General features: G+C 54.1%; 1 protein-coding gene across 3 annotated transcripts in view; it reads left to right on the forward strand.

The window, feature by feature from the left end:
• WSCD1 (WSC domain containing 1) overlaps positions 1-16,195 on the forward strand; it is a 51,040-nt gene that overhangs the window by 16,791 nt on the left and 18,054 nt on the right. For all 3 annotated transcript variants that reach the window (XM_057536393.1, XM_057536392.1, XM_057536394.1), the window contains exons 3-5: positions 1,124-1,238; positions 1,580-1,764; positions 5,939-6,060. In XM_057536393.1, the coding sequence (XP_057392376.1) occupies positions 1,124-1,238; positions 1,580-1,764; positions 5,939-6,060 (422 nt within the window). The remainder of the gene's footprint in view (positions 1-1,123; positions 1,239-1,579; positions 1,765-5,938; positions 6,061-16,195) is intronic.

Consider the following 16,195-nt stretch of genomic DNA (forward strand, 5'->3'; position numbering starts at 1 on the left):
TGGACTGGTGGATGAGATCGTGACTCCTCCCCGCAAAGCCGTTTGGGAGCTGGCAGGCTGTTGGGAGGCCTTGGGCGTGCTGCTTCCCAGAGACAGCCTAATTTCCGGAGGCTGCAGTGTACTGCTCAGGCGCCACTTGAGACATCCTGGAACTGAGTGTAGACGTTCCCCTGGAGACGAGCAGCATCTTTATCACGGGTGCCTGATCCAGATCTCGGCACAGCTATTGTGGGTGTGCATTCACAGCTCGGACTATGTGATGGCGTGTTTGCAAACTCCCAACGCACAGTTCCTTCAACGCGCTGCGATGCACATGACATTTACACACCTGACACACTTGCTTAGTGCTCGAGTTCTCCAGGCTTCGCTGTGCATTTCTGGGAGGCAGCTCCCTCTCTGGGGTGACAGGTCAGGGCTGTTTCCCATTGACATGTGCACGGTTGGGTCAACACTGTCACTGCTTTGTGGAGTCTTGTCCCCTAGTGTCCCTTTGCGGGGATGTACCAGAGATGCCCGGACTGGGGAGGGCTCAGCTGTCCCTTGGTCCTCATGATTCCCGCGCAGGACAGCTCTCTTACATGTTAACCGCTGCTGCTTACACACCTGCAGTGATGGGGGCTTACTCCCTCCTGGGGTGGCAGATTTTCTTCTTGAAATAACTCTCCCTGTTTGCAAGATCTTTATGTTAGCTAAGATCAGACTTTCCATAACTCATTTCTTCCCTCTGGATCACAAGGAGGTGACAGAACCTGCCTAGCGAGACATTTGTGGAGGCAGAGAGGCCTTTTCCAGCCTAGGAAGGGAAGGGATGGAGAGGAGAGGGGTCCAGGGGAAGCACTTAAACCAGCCAGACTCGGTGGGTGAGGGTCAGTGGAAGAAAGTTGTGTTCTGGCTGATGCCAGGCTCCCGGCAGGGTGTCTGGAGGGACAGTGGGCCATTAACTACGGAAAGGGGGAGGAAGAGAACAATGTGGAAGTGTCCAGAGGCGCTTCAGGGAGGCTTGGACCGCAGCCTCATCCCCTGGGCGTCTCTGCAAAGAGCCTTAGCCAGGAAGGGCAATGCCAAGGGTCATCTTCCCTCTCCCCGGGGCCTCTGAGTCTCCGCTCTTCTTCCCCGCCTGCAGGCACATACATGGGATGCTTCAGTGACGACGGCCAGGAGAGAACTCTGAAGGGGGCTGTGTTTTTTGACTTGAGAAAGATGACCGTCTCCCACTGCCAGAATGCGTGCGCTGAGCGGTAAGTGTGGGACCCTGACCATCAGCTCCACTGGAACTGAGGTCCAGAAAGTGGAAGTGGTGTCCCTGAGGTGATGCGTCGGCTTCCAGTTGGCTGTCATAGTGTAAGCAGAGCTCGACCGATCAGATCCCAGTTGTCTGGAACAAAGAACGTTTACTGACGGGACGGCAGGGGGTTATGGAAAGAGCTCTGGGCTCAGTGTCAGGAGACCCGGGGTTCACTTCCTGCAATGCCAGGACTCACCCTTAGCCTGGCCCCAGACCCAGCCGCCATTCCTGGATCCAGACCTCAGTGCCCTGGGCCAAGGTCGGGACTCATCCCAGGCCCCGCTCTGCCTGCAGGTCCTACGTCTATGCCGGCTTGGAGGCCGGGGCCGAATGCTACTGTGGAAACCGGCTCCCAGCAGTGAGCATGGGGCCAGAAGAGTGTAACCACGAGTGCAAAGGGGAGAAGAGCTCCGTGTGCGGGGGCGTGGGCCGTCTCTCCGTGTACCGCGTAGAGCAGCTGCAGCCCGGCTCCAGGAAGCGTGAGTGTGCCCGTCTGTCCCCTGCTCTGCCGCCACCCCCGCATCTGCAGCCCCTCATCCAAACCACGTGGGGCCGAACCTGTGCTCTCCCTTCCTCACCACCTTCCCCAGACAGGCTCGCGGCAGGGGTGTGGGGTTATAGCCGAAGTTCACTCGAGCTCGTGACCGAGGCACAGCTTTCCTTATCCTCTACAGGAGAGAGAAACTGATCAGGAGGCCCAGGGCCTAGGTCTAGGTGTGTCTCAGACATGCTGTGTGGCCTCAGGCAGTTGGCTTCCCCTCTCTGGGTTCCAGTCTAGTTTGTGAAGTGCAGAGGCAGACTTTGATTTCTAGCAATGGGGCAGACCAGGTAGTCTGAATGTTTCCTAGCTATGAAACACCTAGAAATGTTGGGTAAAATTGCTTTAAAGGCACAGCTGAACTAACAAGAAAGTAAGGAAATCCCTGGCTCCAGGAAAGAAGTGGGAACTAGGAATCACAGTGGTGAGATGAAGGTAATCAAGGCTGCTGTGTAGCTCTGGGTCTCCGCCAGGGGAAGTTGCTGGTCTTGGTGATCACACGGCTTAGGTTTTCCTGTCCACAGAGGACAGAAAAGGAGGCTTTGAGCCTCTCAGGGTAGGGAGTTGGATTGAAACTTCTGTGTATAGTTGGATCCAATTTCACTGAAGTATAAATCAGTGAAATTTTAGATTAAAAAAAAAAAAACACCTACCAGAAATAGAAAAACTTGTCTGTTTTGACCTGAGCTTCGGGTGAAAAAAAAATTTCCTAAGAATTTATAACCTAAGAGTTTATAATTGCAGACCTGCATGAGTTTTGAGGTTCAGATTTCTGCTGTCTGCCTGGTCCTGAAAGCTCCGACATGAAATTTGGCTCTGGGCCATCTGGAGGTACCAACAGAGGCAAATGCAAAATTCTCTCTTGGGAGCTGTGCCACCAACCCAGGCGTAAAGAGTTCCTGTAGATAAATTCTCACTGAAGATGAGTTTACAATTCAAAATTATAGAACTCAGGAGGAAATAATCAACCAGGAGGGAGAGTAAGCTGATGCATCAAACAGCAAGACTGAACCTCCCAGGATTTCACCTGAAAGTGCTATCAAACAGAGATGACAACTGAGGGGGGCCCAGCTAGATGTTTGTGAAACTCAGATCTGTCCTCATTGCAAGATGAGCTGCAGATCCACTTGATGGAACTATAAAAGGCCCTTTTATAAAATAATATGGCTGTGTACATTGGCATATGTGGGGAGCCATCCTCTTCCTGACTGGGAGGGGCCAGGCTGGGAAGAAGTCAGAGCGTGGGAGACCTCCGCCCACCACTGGCAAGTGCGACACTGCAGATGGTAGAGGCACAGCCCAGCATCCAGGAACGTCAGCTCACGAGCTCAGCCACCTCTGGCCATGGAGCAGGGCTCCAGGAGAGCTGACGGATTAGTTTCAAGAACTGGACAGAGCCCAGAGAAAGGTGTCAGGTCAGAAGCGAAGACTGCAGAGGGGTTTCTGGGAGAGCTTTCCTAGTGACGAAGGAGTTTGCTAAGCAGTCCAGAAGCCCAGCTCAGAGAAGCATGGGTGAGCTTCAAAGCCAACACTGGCTGCCATCTATGGGGTCAGAGTGATGGGGAGAGTGGCTCAGTGCTCAGACCCGGCCAGCTAGGCTATTCCGGTGCTTCCTATATTCAGACAGGATTGTCTGGGAACCAGGGCTCCAGATGGGGGAATGGGGACAGGGGTGGAGACCCTGACAACACACTCTACGGATTCACTAATGAGCCATTAACCCAACAGATACTCATTGACACCTACTCTGTGCCAGGCCCTGTGCGGGCTCAGCAGTTTGCCATGGTACATGGATGTATCAGGTCCTGCCCTGTCATCTGGGCATCCACATGGGCTTCCCGAGGACCAAACTGCTCCAGGAGGGCTTCTTGGACCTTTGACTTTCCTGGGTTCAAACAACATTAGATCCCCTGACTCCTCAGCCCTGCCCGCCAGGAGGATCAGGCCTGTATGTGGGCTCTGGGCTGCCCCGGCAGCTCGTCCTGCCTGCTCAGCCACCGACTCTTAGAGATCAGTATTTGGCTCTAGGTTGCCCACTGGTTAAGGGTCAGATGGTCCAGTCATTCAAGCCAGCCTGAGATCTCAAGTCGGCTAGACCTGTTGTCGTAGTTAATGTTGAAACGGTTTAACAGCCTCCCCTTCTGGCAGGCTGTGGAGGCTGCACGGCTGACCTTTGCCTGCCTGCTCCCTTCTCGAGGGCATGAACCAACAGGATCTCTGTCAAGAGGTGACCAGGTGACCGGCCATCTGAGATTTGAGCTTCTCGCTGGCAAGGAGCTCTCACAGGGGTCAGACCCGTGAAGGTGCTCCGCGGGCTGGGATCAGAGGGAGGTGCAGAGCAAGTCATCAGTGGCTCTATCTCGCAGGTGTCCTTCTGCCCTAAGTGCCCCTGGAGCTGTCACCTGGGGAGCGGGGGAGTAGGGAGTGGAATGGGCTGCCCTGGGTGACAGCCTCTTCCCCGACAGTCACGGCGGTGAAGTCTAGAGGCAGCTGACGCTGCACTTCTAGCAGCGTCTTGTATCACTGACCTGTTACAGCTTATGCCGCGCCCTCACCTGCGCTGTCGTGTCCAATTCCTTATTCTGTCAGCACATGTTGGGCACCTGCTGTGTGTCAGGGTCAGGGCTGGGTGTGGGGAGCATTGGGGTGACCCAGGCCACAGGGAGGTACTCACCGGGACACTATCACCCCACTCGCCCTGCCTGTCCTGCTCACCTCCCTTGCCGTGTGCCCCGGAGCCTGTCTCCCTGGAGTCTGTCCCACCCCCGTGCAGCTGACCGAGGACCACAGCCCAGTCCGTCTAGATATTTTGTCCTTTGGGGGCCTGGTCATGCCACAGGACAGGACGGAGTTCTGTGGGTCCTGCACAAGTCATCACCCCAGGCCCTTGCACCAAAATCCAGGGCAGGAAGGTGGCTCTGGGAGATGCAGCCCCATGGGGGCTGGCGTGTGGGTACATGTCATTCCTCAGAACAACTCTAGCTGCCAGGCGTTACTTAGGTGAGAAAATGGAGAGTCTCTGAGTCCATGACACGCCCAGATTGCTGACTGAGTCCCTGGCAGTGCCGGGGCTTGATCCCAGGCCGTTAGGCTGCTCTGCCTGTACTGTTTTCCCAGCACCAGGCTGCTATCCTTCATCTGTGCCCTGATAGGTCCATGCCCTGACGCCCAGACCACTGCTGCCATGGTCGATAGGATGGGCTTCCGGGCCCAGAGTTTGGTCCTGCTTTGCAGTTTTGCGTGGAGAGAGCCTCCCGCCATAGTGCCGGCTGGAGAGAGGGTTTCTGCTCTCTCCACGAGGTGTGGCAGGCGGAGAGAACCGGGAGAGATGCTGAGCCCCAGGAGATGTTGTGTTAAAAGGAGCATGGGATGAGAATCAGGACGCCATCCAGAGAAACTCTGAGGAGTCTGGAGGAAATAGGAACAGTTGGTGCCGGAACATTCCAGAAGGTTTGTCCCCACACCAAGGAAGCCAAGTAGGGAACTAAACTTCTCCACCAGAAGGTCTGTAGAACAACCTGGCAGCCTGTGTACCACGGGCTTGAGGAGTATTCCTAGAATCTGGCGGGAGTTCAAGATCAGAGAGAAAGCAAAGTAGTGGTGTGACTCGACGGCACAACAAGAGGGAGTGTGGCAGGATTTCAGGTTTCCAAATCGACTTTTCTTTTCGTGTGTACGTGGGTAGGACAGAGTTTTCCAGAGTATCAATCTCTTGGGTCACCTAGTGCAGAATCTAGCACAGAATGGATGCACAATCCCGATTTGTGGAAGGAAGGAAGGAAGGAAGGGAGAGAGGGAAGGAGGAGGAGAGGATGCATACTGTCCCCCGAGGGCTGACGGGAGAAGCAAGACATGAGTTCAGAAGCTTCAGCCAAATGGTCGTTTGTCGGTGACCCTGGCGACCAAGGCTAACGAAAGCTCTGGTGCCTGGTTTCTCTCGGGAGCTTGGCTTGACCACAGCCTCTACGGGCAGTTTGCCCTCTCTGATTGGAAATCTGCCTTTCCTGAGTGTATTTCCACCTGTTTCGGCATCTGAAGCCACCGTTTTCCTCTGTGACAGGCACCAAGAACGGTGGGCACCATTTCTCACCGGAACCCCATTTCCTTCCCCGCAGGAAGGACCGTCACGTACCGGGGCTGCTTCCGACTGCTGGAGAACGTCACACACGCCTTCCCCGACTCCCTGGTACAGGCCAACGTAACTGTGGAGACGTGTTCGGGATTTTGTTCCCAGAAAGTAAGAGCAATTATGATCTCACAGCCCTGCCCTTTAACCATCCAGCCGGAGTGGTGGTCTCAGGGAGGGGCAGGCGCCCGTGTGGGGCTGCGGCTGTCTGTCCTCGGAGCCTGGGTGGGAGCCGAGGAGGGAGGTCCGGGAGGGCGGCGGGCGATGATGCAGCAGAGTCGCCGAGGACGCCAGCAGGGAGCCCGCTAACGAGGTGATCCGGGGCTGGGTGGGGAGTTGTCAGAGAAGGTTGTAAAGCTGAAAGAATCGTGCCTTTCCCGACGTGAGCTCTTGGCACAAGTGTCAGATGTTAAATTGACTTGGTTTGGAAGCAGGAAGATGCTGGCTCGGGACTTGGGGAGTGCAGATTTTCTGTTATTTGCGCTGACAGCGTTGGGCCATGAATCTGACTTCGGGGGCTGTAGTCACTCATGTACCTTTGGTTCAGCCTGGGCTGAGGAGTGGAGTGTGGTTCTGTGCAGGGGCCGGGCTGGGCACCAAAGGCCACTGTCCCTGCATTGCATGCCAGCTCCAGGGTGGGAAATGTTGATCAAGGCCACGTGGGGCTTGCACAAAGCAGGACCGGGGACGGGGTGTGAAGCGAGGCTGGCGGGACCGGCGGGCCGCCCAAAGAGCTTTGAGAGCTGGGGCTGGAGACCCGTGGTCTCCAAATTGGGCTGGATGCTGTGGCCCTGGAAATGGCCCCGGGTGGCAGTAGGCTGGGATTTGGGGCTGCTCCGATGTGCTGGGGTTCAGTAGCCTTGATGGGACTGTGGTACGTGGCAGTGTAACAGAGCAGGGCTAGGAGAGAGGAGGGCCTTGGCAACGATGATATTTATCAACAGAAGCTAACAGGCATTGATCATTTATTCCAGGTTCCGTTCCAACTTTACATGTGTTAACCCATTTAATCCTCTTGACAACCATAGGTGCTCTGATTAACTGCATTTTGCAGGTGAGGAAACAGAGAACTTGGGCATTCTGCCCGAGGTCACACAGCCAGGAAGGGGGAGATCCAGGATTTGAACTCTGCTTAGCTCCGTAGCCTGCTGGTTGTTAGACGGGTATAGGACGTGGGCCTCAGCGAAAGCACATGTAGTTGGACACAAAGAAGCACTCCCTCCATGGGGCCCCGACCTACAGGGAGCTGCCGTGCTCTCAGCCCTCTTGAGATGCTTCCCTTGGAGGCGGGGGGAGACAAAGCCTTTCTCCTACTCGCTTCCCTCTTGCACAGTCACGGCCTTTGAAGTGGCTCTCTGACATCTCCGGCATTTCCAAAGCCACTGCCAAGGATGTCTTAGGCATCAGGGCTCATGAGACACAATTCTGGGAGCCGAAAAGACTGTTTGTTGATTCACAGACATCTGGCCTGGGGACCCCTTCCTCCCCTCTCCCCCTGGTGGGAGCAGAGCCAGTAGAGATGGCAGGGACACCTGCTTGCCCAGCAGGGAAGCAAGCCGCCCTGTCTGGGCTTCCTTCACACCTGCAGTTCCGAGCGGCTCCCTGGAGGGCCGCCCGCTGGAATCAGAGGAACTCAGCTGGTCCGGGCCTGCTGAAGGCCAGCCTCCCGGTCAGCAGACACAGAGGCGTATTCCTGCGTGCCGGGCGCTGGGTTGCAGGCTTCCCACTGGTGGTCGGCTCTGATCCTCCCAGCGCTCCGTGAGCGGGGATAGTCTGACCCCTGCTTGCTGCGGAGCCGGTGCAGGTTTGCAGGAGCGAGAGCTCTCACACGCAGGCACAGAGCGACGGGCTTTACATCCCACTCTCGACACCACGCCCCGTGCTTTTCATGCTGCTGCCTCTCGGTGTGACATCGGCGGGGGAAGGGGACAGGCGAGTTAGCCGGAGGAGACAGGAGACAGGAAAAGAAACAAGAGGAAAGGGAGCGGACAGCATCACGGCTCTGCCTCTTTGATGCTTTAAATTATTTTCAATAGATAACATGCTCACGTGGAACACAGTAAAAAGACACCAAAGGGGGTCGAGGGGAAAGTCTTCCTCTCACTCCTGTGTGTCGTCCACTCAGTGTCCTTCCTTGGACGCAGCTGACGGACCTGACCTCGGCCAGCCGCTCTCAGAGAGATTCTATGAATATTCAAGTGGTTGTTCCTTTACAGAGTCACGATGCCTTTACAAACCCCACGGATGGTAACGAGCCACACGCACTGCTCTGCCCCACAATCCCCTCCTCTCTCTCCACAATGTTGCTCCACATTGGCACAGAGAGCGCTTTCCCACTCTTTTATTCAATTACATGGATGTCCTATGACCAACGCCCCGCTGTTAAGCGTTTAGGTTGTTTCCAGTCTTTTGCTTTTACAAACAAGGCTGTGATGACTGTCTTTGTGGGTGGGTCGTTCTGTGTCAGTGGCGGACCTGCCAGATCAAATTCTTAGGAGGTGCCAGGTCAAAGGCCGTCTGTCCTTGTCCTGTGGGTAAACTTCGCCATGCTGCCCTCGGCAAAGGTTGTGTTAATTTTACGCCCCACCAGCTCTGCATGAGAGGGGAGCAAGGCATCCTCGTGCCTCTTCTTTTGGAGAGGATGACTTCAAAGCAGCGTCCCAGGTAGACGGCCCGCTATTCTGGGGAGGCCTCCCCTGGGGCAGCCCACAAGGGCCCAGAGAATTCTGCCTTGTGGTTACAGACACAGAACTTGAAGACTTTAAACTCTTCAACTCCTATTTCCAGCCATTCTTCAGATTTACTGACAGAAATCCAGGTCGCTGCAATCTCACTTTGCAGCGTGTGCCAAAAGATACCTGAGGGTTGTTGGTAGCTTATGCCGTTTTGCACCTTTGCATTTTGTACGTCTCCCCTCGAGATGCGTTTCAAGGACAGGTTCCTTGCTTGGCTCTGGGCAGTGATGCTGCGAACTGTTGAGGTCAGAACAAGGACGAAAGGGCGTCCAGCGTTCTCAGAAATGGCCTTTGCCCTACAGGCGTCAGGATCTGTGCTGACAGCTTGGCGCCTATCCTGGCCTCCCCTGTATTGTCGACAGATGGGGCAGGGACAGTGGCTGTTTCCTCGAGTCCCATTGTTTAGATCCACAGAACGTTGCAGCTGTGAGGAGTAGAGTCACGATTTCCAGCTTTCAAGTTGAAAGCAGGTCTTGGCAGGACATACTGGTGGGACGGGGGCCAAACACATGCACTGACACTTATGGGGGGGGTGCCAGATCCCCCATGAGATAGAGCTCACCCCTGAAGAAGGGCTAAGACAGGAATTGGGTGATTCCGACATACAGCAGAGGAAGGTCAGTGCCTGATGGGGATGAAGGAGGCTTGGAGGGAGGCTTCGGTAGGAGGGCTGCAACGTTTCGGAAGGGTTAGAGCTGGAGGATGTGGGGCCGTGTCAGCGGGCAGAGGAGGGGCGTGAGGAGTGCATCGTAAAACTAGGCAGTGGCTGGGCAGGGGTGAGGTAGTGGGAGGGCAGCCAGCCCGCCCAGAGTGCAGGGCTCCGCAGTGCCATGTGAAAGGTAGGACGGGGACAAACTGCAACGGGCCTTGGATGCCCGCCTCCAAGTCCAGATGTTTCTCGGTGGGTAAGAGGGAGCTACTGATGGTGTGGCAGGGAGGGGGCGTATGACTGGCGTGGGGCTTCATAGCTGTGCGTAGGATGCTCTGGGGTGAGGGGTGTTCTCTGTGGATCCCTTTGGGAGACAGCAGTCCTCAGGGCCACCCCCAGAGACGCCTTGGCAAAACTGTGACTGAAGTCCATCTGTGACCTGGCTCTGGAATTAGGAATCCCAGGTAGGGCAAGGATGATGCCCCAGATGTCATGCTTGTAAATAAAACCACCGTCTGCCTGACAGAGTGAGCCTTTGGTTCCCAGAATGTCTGTTCCTCCCTTCTCCCTCGTCCTGCTCTGCGGTTGCTGGTATGACTTGGACTCAAGCCTTCTGGATGATCCCCATCAGCTCTCAGGCTCCCAGTGGGAGCTAGGCTGGGACCCTGATCTCACTCTAGGGCAGGGTTGCTCATCCTTGCAACGGTTGACATTTCGAGTTGGATAATTGTTTGGGGATCTGTCTGTACATTGTAGGATGTTTAGCAGTATCCCTGGCCTCTACCCACGACATACCAATAGTACTCCCCACTTAGCTGTGACAACCCAGACTGTCTCCAGACATAGCCAGGGGTCCCCTGGAGGGGAGCCACTGTCCCAGAGGGCCACCTGGAATGTGTGGGCTCAGCCATACCCAAGCCCGGTTCACGTTCCCCACGCATCTGAATCCTGGTGATCGATTGTCTTTTACAACTATTTAGGGAAGATGAAGAAGCAAATTCCGCCTCCAGAGTTGAGGTGTGGTGGATACAGGATCAGCTGGAAGTTCAGCTGACCCAGGCCTGCAGAGGCCAGGGATCTATCTGCAGGAAGGGTCTTCCCTCTCCTCTCCTGGACGTCGAGGGTGAGTGAGAGAGGTGAATTTGGAGATTTCTGGCTGTACTTTCCTGACCGACGTGCCAAGCACTTCCTCTCCGGAAAGGCTGGTGGCACCGAGGCTGCACAGACGTCCCAGTGGCAGCTTCGTCTCATCCTAATTTGGCTGCAAGACAAGCTCAGATGTCCCACGATGTGGGAATGGTTACATTATGCCGTGGCCATACAGTGGACTATGATACAGCCATTGAAAATGTCTTCAACGACTTTTATGATGGAAAATGCTCACAGCAGACTGTTAAATGGGGCAGAGCTAAACCTGAGGGTGGGGACAACAGGCTTAATTAGGGCTGGCTGGGCAGGGGGGCCGGGAGACAGCAGATGCCAGAGGTGGGGCATGCAAGCAGGAAGAGAGGGAGAGCCTTCTTTGTGCCATGCCCCAATTTCGAGCACCAGCTGAGATTTATTTGTGGCTCCCGAGAAGAATCTCGACTGTTTTCTGCTAGTGAGTTACAACGGATTCGGGGAGCTCCCAGAGTGTAGTTTGACAGGGAAAGAACATTTTGGGCCATATCAGCATCTTAATGATCTGACTCTCTGCCAGCAAGGGCGACTTGACCTATGTAATGTGTTTTTTAATACTTTTTATTTATTTAATTTATTTATTTATTTATGACTGTGTTGGGTCTCTTAGTTTTCGTGCGAGGGCTTTCTCTAGTTGCGGCAAGCGGGGGCCACTCTTCATCGCGGTGCGCGGGCCTCTCGCTATCGCGGCCTCTCTTGTCGCGGAGCACAAGCTCCAGACACGCAGGCTCAGCAGTTGTGGCTCACGGGCCCAGTTGCCCCGCGGCATGTGGGATCCTCCCAGACCAGGGCTCGAACCCGTGTCCCCTGCATTAGCAGGCAGATTCTCAACCACTGCGCCACCAGGGAAGCCCCTGTAATGTGTTTTTAAACACAGTAAAATGATCTTGTCTAATTTTCTGCGATCGTGTTGGGGATGGAAGAAAACCCGCTCATTCTCAGGCCTCTAGATGGTATCGCCTCCTTCATTGGAACAGAAGGTGAAAATGATCTTAGGTGTTTGCATTGCTACCCATTCGGACGTGGGGTCGTTAATTTTGAAGCCCCGTATTGGTGTTCGAGTAGATAGGCCGTTTGTGGGAGTGTGCGTTCCTGCGGCGGGACCGATGGGTGAAATCTGGCATCGTCTGCAAATAGGTTACTAACGTGTGACGCTTCGGCTATTGCACCTTGTGGTCTGAGGTTTGTTCTCCCAGCAACTTCTCCTACTGAGAAAGGCATCGCAGGGAGAGAGGTGTTATCCTTTCTGCCTGCCCTCTTTTAGCCTCTTTGGGGTGTATAAGTTCTTCATACAGAATAGTAATCACCTGGATGTCTTCCCATCGACATTTCTTCTGAGGTTTTCCCTTTGTCCGTTTAAAGGAGGCGCTAACCCAGCTGCCTGCGGGATGGAAAGGCACGCATTAACGCGGAGCCGGCTTGTTCTCTGCTGGGCGGTGGCTCTGGCCACGTCCCCTTGGATCTCGATAGAGGCAGTCCATCCTGCGTGGGTCTGGGTTTTGTGAATTACTACCTCTGTCTGCTGTCTGGGGCTCCAGTCTGCGGAGAGCCATCGCCCAAGGGGACATCCCCTAGGGGCCCCTGGAGACACTCTGACATTTAGCTCAAAGTTATCCTGAGGCAGCACCTTTGAGGCTGGACACGTGGAAGAGGGCTGGTGAGTTGGCTGTTCCTGTGGAGAAGAGTGAATACAGAGAGATGGCCTAATGCCCCCACCCCATGCCTTTGGCCTCCTCTGGACTCGGACCAGCCAACTTGCTGAGGGTCTGCTCTCTGAAAGGCCCCCTAATAGTATAGGTGTTCCTTGAAGAACACAGGTTTGAACTGCACTTGTCCACTTATGTGTGGATTTTTTTCAATAAATTCATACCACAGGATACATCATCAGCCATTGGTTGAATCCACGAACACAGAACCACAGACTTGAGGATCCGCGGATTTGGGTATCTGTGCCAGGTCCTGGAACCCATCCCCTGCAGATACCAAGAGATGACCGTATTTCATTGCATCCTAAAATCCCCCTTACAGCTGGAGAAATCAAGACTCAAGCCGTCTAAATTTAAACTCACACCAGAGCCCTTAATCATTAAGCTATGCCCCTTTTACAGATGATAAAACCAAGGCTCACAGCTGCCCGGTAGCTTGTCAACAATCACACAAATGAGATTCAAAGCCCAGGATTCCTGACGACAGGCCTCCAACTGGGTCCACCTCCCGTAGCTGCCCCTCCAAACCGCACAGCCCCGCACCTGCAGTCAGATCACAGGGAAACATGCTCTCAGTTACAGGGTCAGCGGACGGGTTTGCATTCAAACTGACATTTGCCGGAAAGCAAGAGTCGGTCCTTTCATCCCCATCCCCACATCCCCCTTCGTGGGCCTCGCCTCTCCTTTCTGTGTCTTGAATGTTCCCCAGTTCTGCCTCTGGAGGCAAGAGACTGGTCAGAGGCAACCTCCATGCCGGTTCCTGAATTTTGTCACAGACCCACCGCATTCACGTTTTTGCCTCCCAGGGGCTGAGTGTGGCGTGTGGCAAAGCCCCGGACTGGGAGTCCTGAAGGCTGGCGTCTGCTGCCACACACCCTGATGTCCCGAGGTCGTGGGCTGCTTGCCGCCGGCCTCCAAGCCTCAGCTTCGCCTTCTGAAACCGGAAGTTCTCATCTCTGAAGTTTTGGTAATTCTGTGTAATCCTGGAGATCCTGAGAAAGGTGCCCAAGGAGGAGCGAGGATGGAGAAGAGGAGACCCCAGAGGGGGTCCTTCTTGAGCTCTCACTCCTCGCCTGTTGGAATGTCCGCTCCGTGACCCCTTGGCCACGGCCAGGCCTTGGCGTGTGGATACCCGCCGCCCGGAGAGCCCAGCCCTGGCTGTATCGTGACCCGGCTCCAGGCTGAATGCCCAGACGTACTGCAGACCCAGTCCCCGCCTGAGCCCCCATCCTGGACACCCAGGCTCGGGCTGTAGAGAAAGTACTGGGATCAGGGCGTGTACCCACCGTGCCCTCGGAACTCCTCATCTGTTTGAAGCGGTATCACATCTGTGTTCCTGTTTTTCTGCCTTGTCTTGGTTCATTTTCTCCTCTTCTCTCTCTCTCCCTGCAGCTTGAGGTGGAGGTACCGGGGAGCAGCAAGGTTGGCAGAGAGATAAGATTCATCAATATTTAATTTTTATGGAAATCATGTCTTAGAAATCCCCAAGGGGCTGAAAATTGTTCTGTGTTTTCAGAATCCCATGATGTTCCTGAAGAGGTTATGTTGTAAAGAAAACCACATTACTGTCTGCAGCTCTCCCGTTGCTCTGCAAACACCCGGGAACTTGACAGTTTAATCCACTCAAGGAAGCAAAAAGGTTCAGGTCACTGGTGGGGGCAGCCTGGCCCCAGCCCTGGGATACAGGATCGTGAGGCATCAGCCGTTACCACCGGGGAGGGAGACAGACCCAGCCTGCCCTGAGCAGACTGTTTTTTTTTTTGTAACTGTGTTGGTAAAATGTTCTTGTCTGAACAGGAATCTCAGGATGGCAGAGTCCCCTAGGGTTCCTGTTGTCAGGGAGGGTTTGCTTAGATGGAACAAGCTTTCTTCTCTTTACTCATGGCTGGGCACAAGTGGCCAACGGAAGACTCATGTCCAAGTCTGTTGCCAACAACTCTGGGGGGAGTTGGGATCTGGAAAGGACATTCATTCATTCATTCATTCATTCGTTGGTGCATCCATCCAAGATTCATTAAGCATCCACCATGTTCTAGACTTTGTTCTAGGTACTGAGAATGCAGCAAAGCACACCAGACACACAAAAATCCCGGCTTATATTCTTGTGGGTAAAGGCAGACAGTAAACCAGGGAAAATAAGTAAAATATATAGTATGTTGAATGGTGACAAGCACCAGTGGAGAAAAATGAAGCAGGAACCTTACATATTTACCCATTGGAAATGAAGATGTGTATCCACTGAAAGTCCTGCCCAAGAATGTTCATAGCAGCGTTATTCGTAATAGGTAAAAACGGGAAACAGCCCAGGGATCCATCAAGTGAAGGAGTCCGCAAATTGTTATGTCCACACACGGAATGATACTCAGCGATAAAAAGCAACAATCCACTGCCAGATAAAACAACATGGGTGGACTTAACAAATATTTTTCTGAAAGAAACCAGACTCACAAAAATATGTGCTGAGTGATTCTATTTATAGGCCGTTCTAGAATAGACAAAACTCCTCTGTGGTGATGGAAGTCAGACTAGGGGTTGCTCTGGGGGAGGGGGGTATGAGTGGGAAGGGGCCGAGGAAACTGGTGTGAGGAAAATGCTGTGTGTCCTGATAGGCATTCATCAAAACAGACTGGGTGGTACATTCAGGGTCAGAGCGTTCCATCGAGGTAAGTTACACCACTGAAACAGAAGTAGAAAACACAGCAAGGGATTGGGTGTATCGGTGATAGCGGGAGGGATGTTGCAACTCGAAATGGGGTGGCTAGGGAAGGCCTCACGGAAGAGGTCTTGCAGAAAGTGAGGGAGAAAACCATGAGGGTATCTGGGGGGGCTTCCCTGGTGGCGCAGTGGTTAAAAATCCGCCTGCCAATGCAGGGGACACAGGTTTGAGCCCTGGTCCGGGAAGATCCCACATGCCGCGGAGCAACTAAGCCCGTGCGCCACAACTGCTGAGCCTGTGTTCTAGAGCCCACGAGCCACAACTACGAAGCCCGTGTGCCTAGAGCCCATGCTCTGCAACAAGAGAAGCCACCGCAATGAGAAGCCCACACTCCGCAACAAAGAGTAGCCCCCGCTCGCCACAACTGGAGAGAGCCCGCGCGCAGCAACGAAGACCCAACACAGCAAAAATAAATAAATAAAATAAATTAATTTAAAAAAAGAAAGCCGTGAGGGTATCTGGGAAAGCACACTCCAGGCAGAGGGCACAGCAAGTGCAAAGGCCCTGAGGTGGGAGCGAGACTGCAGTGGCCAAGGACTGGTAAGAAAGCTAGCGTTAGTTTGCTCGGCCTGTCATAACAAATTCCCACAGACTGACTGCTGGGTGGCTTAAACAATAGAAATTTATTTTCTCTCAGTTATGGAGGCTAGAAGTCCACGATCAAAGTGTTGGCACGGTTGGTTCCTTCTGAGGCCTGTCTCTCTGGCTTGCCAGTGGCCTTCTTCTCCATCTCTGTGTGTCTGGGTCCTAATCTCTTCTTATAACGACACCAGTCAGATTCGATGGGGGCCCATCCTAATGGCCCCACTTTAACTTAATTGCCTCTTTAAAGGCCCTGTCTCCAAATACAGTCATATTCTGAAGTGCTGGGGGTTAAGGCATCAACATATGAATTTCAGGGGACACAATTCAGCCCATAAGAGCCAGTGTGGATGGAAGTGTGGGGGACACAGACGCAGACAGCTGCGTGCTCTCTGCTGCCGCCGTGGTACCCAGGCTGCTTGTTCCCGCCGCTCGCTGTGATGAAGGTATTGATCTGGGACGAGGCGGGATGAGGGCTTTTCGGGAGAGGATGGGTAACAGTGGGAGAGGCCAGAGGTTGCAGTTCTTGTGATGGCTTTTCACTAACTCACATCAGCAGGAGAACTTGCTTCCAGAAAGCCAACGGCATTCTGATTGAGGGTCAGGACACAGATTCGCTTTCTGTTGAGCAATGACATGGGGGCCCCAGGGTGGGTGGAGTCTAGCCAGAGGTACTGAT

This window comes from Balaenoptera acutorostrata, chromosome 20 (assembly GCF_949987535.1).
Source record: "Balaenoptera acutorostrata chromosome 20, mBalAcu1.1, whole genome shotgun sequence".
In the NCBI taxonomy this organism is placed as follows: Eukaryota; Metazoa; Chordata; class Mammalia; order Artiodactyla; family Balaenopteridae; genus Balaenoptera; species Balaenoptera acutorostrata.